The 9,564-nt window shown below is 43.2% G+C and overlaps 1 protein-coding gene across 5 annotated transcripts in view; it reads left to right on the top strand.

Moving 5' to 3' along the window:
* Positions 1-611: 611 nt before the first annotated feature.
* The window catches only part of Hr96 (Nuclear hormone receptor HR96), a 53,396-nt gene continuing 44,443 nt past the window's right edge, over positions 612-9,564 (top strand). Inside the window, exons 1-2 of one of the 5 annotated variants that reach the window (XM_075881740.1) lie at positions 612-969; positions 9,489-9,529. Coding sequence is in view for 2 of the 5 variants with exons in the window: in XM_037426546.2 (XP_037282443.1) it covers positions 813-851 (39 nt within the window). In the remaining 3 variants the exon portion in view is untranslated. Of the gene's footprint in view, positions 970-4,826; positions 5,015-8,179; positions 8,367-9,488; positions 9,530-9,564 lie in introns of all 5 variants that reach the window. The other 4 variants (XM_075881738.1, XM_037426547.2, XM_037426548.2 and 1 more) reach the window with 4 other exon arrangements.

The following is a 9,564-nucleotide window of genomic DNA, read 5'->3' as shown; positions in this document are numbered from 1 at the left end:
TGCATCAAAACACTTGTCTTAGCGTCTTTCTTTCCGGTTGTTGTATTTTGTTTTTTAATGTAACAGGTATAAATATATATGAATATTGATGTACTTATACTCAAACATTACTGTGTGGAAAAGAATGGTAATAAAGTGGGACGGAAGCCCCGAATTTCCTACATCTTCGTTCCGTGCGTGCTATATATCCCGCTTGTATGGGCTGTTCAGGTAAAAAACAACCTGGCAGCATACTCTAAAGATCAGTTTTTTTTTGCTTTATTTACAATTTATCGGCGCCCTGTGTGGCGAGCACAGCGACTTTGTACCGTTACCACAAAGCTTGTTTTAAACGAGAAACGCCTGAGAGCGCGGACTCAGACGCGTTAATGCTGCGCGCCAGCGAGCGGTTGCGTCCTCTACAGGCTTTATCGTAAACTCTTTCAGCTTTGCCACCTCGTTCAGGAATCACGACACTAAGGACACTAAGAAAACCTTTCAAGCCACTGCCACGATATTCCGCAGCTTTCGATCCCCCGACAAATCGAAGCCGCACATGTGGGATCATTTCGTGAAAAGCTACTGCATAAAAAAAAAAAGCATTTATACTGCCACCTCACGGGAAGTGTGCTGTACACTCCATAAACAGTATTATATTAAAAAAGAAACAAAGGACGTATCAAAATATTATGCCGTCAACGGCTGAGTGGTGGCGTAGTGGCGGCGCATCAAGTGCAGTGCTTGCGACTTCTCGGTGGCGTGAGGAGGGACGACGGGGCAATGGGCGCTGCCGTCCTGCAATATCTACAGTTAGAAGGGCGGTCTGCTACGCCATGCATCACGTGTTTGCCAAGATCAACAGCTCTAACTGCGTAAGGCAGCGCAAGGTCCTGTATCGAATCAGTGTATGAAAAACGTAGTGTGCGGGGTTAACGCCGCCTGTGCAAGACGCATGAATTCGCGTACGGGTTCGACTCACAAGTACGGCGAGTACGTCATGGTTTCTTTCTCTCTTGGGTGCCACTTGGTTGACCATGCGTGTGATTAGCCCTGGTGAACTTGGCACTTTCGAGAGTACTTTTTCTCTCGTTGAAATGAGCTCCTCCTCGAAGCATTTGTATTGAAAAAGCGTCATATTTACGTGTTGTTCTCGTAAATGTGTGCTGGTCGCCGATTCTCTCATTAGTTGCCGCTTTTGCGTAGGTAATGTGCCGGAATGGCCTCTTGTGCACGAATCTACGATTTCTTCCATGAAACTTGTTGCTATCTTAGACGCGCAGCTGCTTTCATTTCTTGCTCGCTTGGTTAACCACTCCATCTTACACTTAATCGCAAGTATTATAAATGTTGCGCGCATTGATACGTACCACAAAAAAGTGATACTTTTTGACCTGTTCTTTAATACCCTTCATTGTGAAATGTTTTTATTGCTAAATGCTTATTAAAGGTTATGTGCTCCACTTTGACTGTGAACATTTGAGACATACTTAGCTTTAAGCCAGCAGTTATCAATGAGTATTTTGCATTCTATGGAGATGTGATCCGTATGAAACAGCAGGCAAGGAGACGAATGACTGTTGCTGTTTTAATGGGTTGCCTGAGCTTGAAATCTTCATTGAATGAATGTACACGAGTTTAGACCTTTGTGTAGTTAGAGGAAGTATGTAGCAATTTGCTTCCTGTGCCGTATTGTTTTGCTTGAAGGGCTCCCTTAAGTGTCCATACGAAAACAAAAGGTTTGATATTGATTTCTGCTCCTCCCATTTTGTGTAGGGTGTTCAGAGATAATTCATGATCTTTGCATGCTGAAACTGCACACGATGAAAGGAGTTTTTTTATTGACATAAAAAGCTGAGCATATGGCTCAACTCAAGTTACATTCAGTCCATGGTAGCCAATAGACCGTTATTACATGCTGCAATGTAAATTAATTAATGGTTTGTACCATCACTTGCTGCTAGCAAAACAGCATGTAAATGGTAATCCTCATTCGACTCAAGGCCTCATGCACTTGGCATGTTTACACCGTTCTCTGCTACAAGAACTGAAATATGGGCAAGTTTGTAGGAGCTCATAGTTGAACTAGAATGATGGCACCAAAAGGAAAACACTACCAAGAAGAGCACCAACTTCAACGCCTATTCCTACACATTTATGCTCATTTAACAATGAACCACCGAGATGACATCATCATGCATGATCCTTCCCCACAAAACCAAAAATGGAACAGGTGTCACTTTCTTTTAGGAGCTTGCTCCTTATGCTCTGGGCATGTCCATCACCCTAGCCACTCCCTTGATGACACTGATGGCGGTGAAGAACAAGCATGTTCGAGAGCATACATTCTTTCTGCCATCACATGCAAAGTACATCATGACGATGAAGCACCCACTATGCCATTCATCATACTGTTGATAAGATAGGTACTCGCTACACATTTGTAAGGAATTATGTGTACTTTGTCCTGTGGCTGATGAGGATGAAGATTAAGCACGTTTTGTGAGCTTTCTCCTTATGCTCTGGGCTTGTCTATCGCCGTAGCTGCTACCTCTTATTGCTCCCACAGAAGATCCAGCTCAGAGTTTAGAAAATTGTACAATTTCACCTAATGCAGGGGTCTCAAACTCGTATCAGGTACAGAGCTGCAATCGCGAATTTAGTCCTGCAGAAGGCCGAGACAGCAAAAAGTGGGGCAGGGGACTTTGAACAAAATATCACCTAACATAGAAAGAAGGCGTTTCGGATTTCTAGAGTATGAATCATTTTTGATGTGGTGAATGAGGGACCTTTGTATACCGATCTTTACGATGACCGAAATCTAGACTAAAGTATTGAGTTTTTGTTGAGCAGTTATGTTTCAACAGATGATGACCACATTGAGTGCTTCACGAAAAAAAAAAAAAAAATTGTTTAAGAACATTCAGGTCTTTGTAGCTTACCCGAACAAAGCGTCATTATTCGCAATAGGTGGGAAAATAATGCAAGTATTATTAAACATCACAAACATCCACGATGTCATAAAGTGTATTCCGCAATAACTGTCATGTGCGGGCCACTAGCAAAAGGCCTGCAGGCTGCGTGTCTGAGACGCATAAACTAACGTATTGCTAGAATAGAAAGATGAGTTGAAAAGGGAAAAACAAAAAGGTTGTAGGGACCCTGAAACATTTTTTTAAAACTTTGCCAACATTTACTTTGTAGCATCATGAAGTCATTCGAAGTGTAAATGTAGTGATGCACCTTGTATCAGGGCAGCTATGGGCAATCATATGTGACACCTTCTCGGCACTGCCTTTCCTCTTTATCTCACTTACTCGCAGTTGTCGCTGTTGACGGCAGCAGGCTTGATGGAGATGAAACTAATGATGCACAACTATTCATAGTACCCATAAAAATATCAACAGTGTAAGGACACTATCGATAATACTGCTATTGGTAAACTATTGATAGTATTATTAAACGTCCCCGCGGGGGCGTCTATGCAGGCCGGTGCCTGATGTGCGGTGACACCACGGACCCGAGCTAGTGAAGGGGCTTCGACACCCCCTTAACGTCTAGCCGTGCGTGGCATAGCCGTGTTCAGGGAAGAGGGGATCGAGGGGGTTGAGCCAGTGCTGGTTGACTGGACTTTTACGGCCCCCCGGCAGAGGCAACACATTCCTTTGGTCTCTGCTTCTCGTAGACTCCACCCCTTATCACCTTTTTATTTCTCTCCCTCCCCTCACACCTTTGCCTTTGTCTTGTACTGTTACTCTTTTTGTCCCCTCCTCTCTTTAATTTACCTCCGTTTTATCCTGGCAGCAGGGATTAACCTTGTAGTTACCAAACTTTGGGTAGTTATATTTGGTTATAGCGGCGATGTATGGCTGGCGCTTTCAAGTGTTCTACCTTTTGGCGTCTTCTTGTTGAGCTCAGGGGTGGGTGGTCACCATCGCCACCAAACTTCAAATGCTCCTCATGGCAAAATCTTTCCCCCTCCTAAATGATTGGTCCCTGAAAAAAGACAGCACCGATGAAAGCTCCAAACGAACTGGAACTGATTTTGACCACTTTCTGCGCTTTTTAATCATATGCCCTCTTACAGGTAATGACTCTGTTGCAGCATTGTCAGTTTTCCTGATAGCTAAAACCCTTGCAAACCTAGTAGGCAAAAAGTATGACGTAGCGGAACTGGCATGCAGTGATCATATTATTGAAGTCACCCAGAAAGAGCATTCAAACATCTGTCTGAAACAGAAGCAGTTTGCCCACCTGAACGTGTACATCGTCCCTCGCAGCAGTCTTAATACTGTTTAAGGCATCATTTCACAACGTGATCTGATGCAAGAAACCGAAACTGACCTCCTCGAAAGCTTCCAAGAGCAAGGCGTAACTGCAATCAGTCAGATCCCCATCAGGCGGAATGGGGAAGGAGTTGTGACGCTCCACATAGTAATAACGTTATATCACTCTGTCCTGCCCAATGCTGTGAAAGCTGCGTTTCTTCACTGCGAAGTCTGCCCCTATATACACAACCCTAGAAGGTGCTATAAATGCCAGAAATACGGACATGGGTTGAACACCTGTCGCGGAAAAGTGCGCAATGTGGTGATCATGAGCACCCAGCTGTACTTCCACGCAAATGGAATGCCCTAACTGTCACGGGCTGCATGCTATGTACTTGCGGACATGGGAAACCTTCAAAAAGGAGATGTAAATCAGCCAGATCAAGGTAACAAGAAAAAAAAAAAAATAGAAGAAGGTCTCGCTTTTTTTTTCGGATGATCGTATGGTGACGTAGTGCACCGGGGGGCCGGTCGGCATCTAGTGAGGGTGGATATGAAGTACAGCTTGTCTGATGCATGCAGATCTCGGCCTCCTACCAAGCAGCCATGGGCTGCATCAACCTTCCAAGTCCCACAGGTCAACCTTCATCAGACTTCGGGGAAGACAAACAAATGAGAGGACATCGGTCTCTTCTCACAAACCTCTATCAGCCTCCGAGTGTCCACAGGAGGCAGTAGAAGTGACACCAGGATCCTCAGCATCTCTGATGGTGACGGAATCCCCTCTAGCGAGGGAGCCCTATAGTACACCTCAAAGGGAAGAAACACCCTCAAGTACAGCCGCCTGATAAACGCGGCAATCTCTGAATAAGTTGCCTCTCTTGCCTCATTCATAAAAATGGCTGCTGTGAATATCATTCACAGGAATCACCGAGGCCTACACAAGAACTTGGACGACATTTATGGAATACTTGCACAACACCAACCTAACATACTTTGCCTGCAGGAGACACCTAAACCCAATACACACTAAGTTTCTAAAAAGATATGTGGTATACCAAAAGGACAGGCAATGCACTACCCAGTCATCCAAGAGTGCCGCTGTCGTGGTGCAGAAAGCAGTTTCAACTCAAAGCCTCACTGTGCTTACTGACTTGGAGGCAGTGCCTATACGAATCCTAATTTTTGGACGAATGACAGCTCTATTTTCACTATACATTCTTTCGGACTACCACCTCTCTATTTAGGAATTCGAAACGCTTGTCGAGGTTCCCTAATTGAAAACTTCCTGTGGACTTCCGGCTCCTGTAACAAAAAAAAAAAAAAAAAAAGCCAACATACTTTACTGCAGTGCACAACTCGTACATAGCAATAGATCTTGCCATCGGCTCTCCTTCACCCTTGGCAGCTACTGAGTGGGCTGTTATTCATTGCCGCTACGGAAGTGATCATTTTCCTGTCTGTTTAAAACACACAGGAAATGTAAATCTGACAATTGTAAATGTTACCAAGTTTAAAGAACGGGATGCTGACTGGATACAACTCTGAGAACTTTCAAAATTGTCATGTTCATAAATTGAAAACTTAGGCATTCATGAATGTAAAGCATTGTTCACACTGCATATTATACAGGCCGCGGAGCAATCCATCCCACATATATCTAACAAGACACGGAACAAACCATGGCTTTGGTTGAATGTGGAGTGCGAAAATGCTCGTGGGAACCAATAGAAAGATTTCCGTTTAGTGACACTGCACTAAAGGATAGTTTGAGCTGGGAACTACTAGGTACACGTAGCAAAATTATAAAACTTGAAATGCTTTTCAAAATTTTTCACGTCATAATTAAAATAGGTAAAAAGGCTACCTTTTACCTCCCCATTTCTTGTCTCACCAAAATGATTCATAAGGTTTCCACAGAACAAACATTTACCAACAGTAGTTTTTTCGACTAAAGCTCCCAGTGAAGTCGGCTTCTACACTAGATTGTTGACTGTGGCACTGAAACATAGTTAAGAGACATACTGTTACACTCATAGCTACATCTCCCCTTTTTTTTTATGAGTGTTAGTCTTCTTTTCAATATTTATCCTTTTTTGTAAGCATATATTACCCTGTGTTTTATTCTTTTGTGTTATTCTTGTTTTCAGTAGTTATTCTTTTATGTAAGGTTATTTGACCCTGTGTATTCTCCACTGCCATAATGCCTTCAGGCACTGCAGGTACTTTGATTAAATAAATAAATAAATGCAAGGCAATACTTATTAGTCATAATCGATTAAAAGTACCCACTCAGGCAAGGCAATCACACAATACAGGTATATTGAGTTTCTGTTAATTTGATTTCAGGGGTCCTTTAATATCATGAAATTTTTTACCCTTTGAGTTCCTGGTACCAGGTGAAATACAGCAAGATAGTAAGTGTGATTAGCCACACCAAAAACCCAAGGTGCTAAAAGAAGCTAAATAGTCACATGCCCAGTTTGATGGGCATTTATGCAGGTAACTGAAGCAAAGAGGATTTGTTGAATTCAGCTTTGTGTAGGCCTCTTGCTAAGGAGTGCTTAGGGCAGTGTGACACATTTTACTACCAGTTTCACAAAAAAATCTGTTGAATAGTGCTTTTATAGCTCTTTCTTGTTATGCCAGCCGTGGGGACAGGACTGTATTTAGTAATGTAATGCTAAATGTAATATAAAATTATTAAGTTCTTGTTTGAAAGCTTTTGCTCTGAATGCTGCTTGGGTGTATGAGATTGTCAGTTTTAGATGTAAAGGATCGAACACCTGCATAGTTTGAGAACAAGGCCTCATACATAAATGACTGATTGGCTTGCAACATCACATAGTATCAATCATCAGCACAATAACAAAAATATTGTGCAAGATAACAAAAATGCAAACCAAGGTAGACTACACAAAAATTAAAAAGACGTTCTGGCTCCCTACATGGGAGCTGAAACGCCTTTTTTAATCTTTTTGTATTTTGCCTTGGTTGGCGTTTTTGTTATTTGGAACCATGTTTGTCTCTGACCAGACAGGATTTCGTCGGACTCTTGACAATATCGAAAATAAGGAATGTCGCTATCTTTTTACAATGCAGCTTGCGTTTGTATTGCATGGCAATAACTGTGTAAGAATATTTTAGGTGATTGCATTGCGCCTGGTGCCATGTTCAGATTGTGTTCGTCGCCAGGGCTGGTTGTTTGATGCGACAGATGGCGCTCACGGAGGGTGGGTTATAGGGTGCCTGTATGTGAGGGCGGAGCACATCGAAGCACCCTAGTGGGTCAAGGCTAACTGGGGAGTGACTCCGATCTGCGTGTTGAAGACAATTGCTGTGAAGCCTCGCTTGTTTATTACGCTTGATATGCACACATACATGGATGTCAATAACTTTATAGACTGTGACTCTGATGTAACAAAATTGATTTCCTAGTTTTATATGCAGCTTATTTTCTAACAGTGTTTTTGTCATATAAATGCTCCGACAGCAGCAAACATTGGCCGCGGTCGCATTTTGACGCGACAGCATTAAAGAGCTCGTTTCGCTGAAATTCTGGTGTCGGCGGCGTCTGCATCATTGGTTCAGAACAAAAAAACAGAGTTGTCTGTGAGAGAAAATTTGAGGTGTTAGCAATAAGGATAGCAGCCCAAGGGCAAAGGCATGCTAGCTGTTAGGAAGGCGATAGTGTGCGTGCATGTGCTTGTGCATGTATGTGAGTGCATGTGTGCCTGGGTGTGTGTACGTGTGGATATCGCTGTCGAATTCTGGTTTGTTAGCAAAATAAACGTAAAACTGTCAGAGAAGTTTCCACTATTGTATCACGAAACTCACATGCATTCTATTAGGAACTCGAATTGACACACTACCCTTTCCAGTCTTGCTGTTAGCGTCATGCATCATGCACATGACTCCATTTTGGCCTCTTGCAGTGTAAGCAGCATGGTATGGTGGGAAGAACTTCTCAAAGTTGACTCTCGGTTAACCCATACCACACCCATGTCTGGACTGTCAGGCCAGTGCCATCAGCCATGCTTTGCGCTATTTTACTAAGCCGCACGGACTTCAACTTGATGAAATGCTTATCAGACAGTGAAAGCGAGCACACTACCTAAAGCGGTATATTTTGTGCAGCTCGTTACTTATGTTGTTGATGTGCGATACCAACAATCATATTTCGCATTTGATGATGCATTTAAGGCTATCTAAGTCCTCTGCCTCAATAAACGGTGTAGTGTCGTTAGTGCCATAGTCAGAAGTGTGCCTGCAACGTTGGAATACAGTGACGATGAAGTGCTAGAGACTACCAAAAATGAGAAAATCTGGTTTGACGACATCAAGCATGACAAAGTAATTATAATCATGTGAATATAGTGAATGTGAAAAAATATACACAACTGCATCGCAGAAATAGCATGTGCAATGATTTCTGTTCACTGGTTATTTTACAAAATGAAATTTGTCTTTGTCCAAAGAGACATAGATGAGGCAGCTCAAAGAAGGGGCATCTGAATTTAAAACATGAATTTAAAACAAATGACTTTTCTGGCATGATGAGGAACTGAGTCTGTAGCGCATAGGTCCATACTATCGGTGTCTGGTTGAGAAGCATCCTCCTCTGCATGTGGTGGAGGCCCGTCGCTGCTGTAGCTGAAACACTGCCTTTTACATGTGTGCCTGTTGATTCATCATCGCCATGGAGTCACAGCCCCCACGGGTAATACATTTGGTGTACTTTCAGTGGTCGTTCAGTTCATTTCAGTGCAGTTTATTAACCTTAAGGGCTTCCCGAAGGAAGCATTACATAAGAGGTGGGTTACAACTTCTCACATAGACATTTCATATTGATTAGTTATATGCTGCTGAAACAATGATGGGCAGGTGATGGCGGCAATGTCAGCAGGAAGGCCGTTCCAGTCTTTGGCAGTTCGGGGGATGAACGAGGCGGAGAAGTGAGCAGTTGGGGCACGTGGGCGCACGACCTGCTGCGGATGACTGGTGCGGTGAGAAATGCGTGCAGCGGGTACGATGTATGGCGCTTGACTGAGAGTGCCGTGAAAGAACTTGTGAAAGAGCATGAGACTGGAAATACGTCGACGATCACAAAGCTTAATTAAGCTGGAATCTGCCTTAAGTGCTGAAATGCTGATATTGTACGAGAATTTTGAGTGAATGAATTGGGTAGCGCGATTTTGAACAGCTTCAAGTAGGTCGATAAGATATGATTGATGTGGGTTCCAGATGGCCGATGCATACTCCAGTTTTGGTCTCACGAGGGATTGGTAAGCGAGCAATTTGACATGTTTTGGGGCCTGAC

Source organism: Rhipicephalus microplus, chromosome X (assembly GCF_043290135.1).
Source record: "Rhipicephalus microplus isolate Deutch F79 chromosome X, USDA_Rmic, whole genome shotgun sequence".
In the NCBI taxonomy this organism is placed as follows: domain Eukaryota; kingdom Metazoa; phylum Arthropoda; class Arachnida; order Ixodida; family Ixodidae; genus Rhipicephalus; species Rhipicephalus microplus.
The sequence above is the reverse complement of the archived record's forward strand: the minus strand, read 5'-3'. Positions and strand labels throughout refer to the sequence as shown.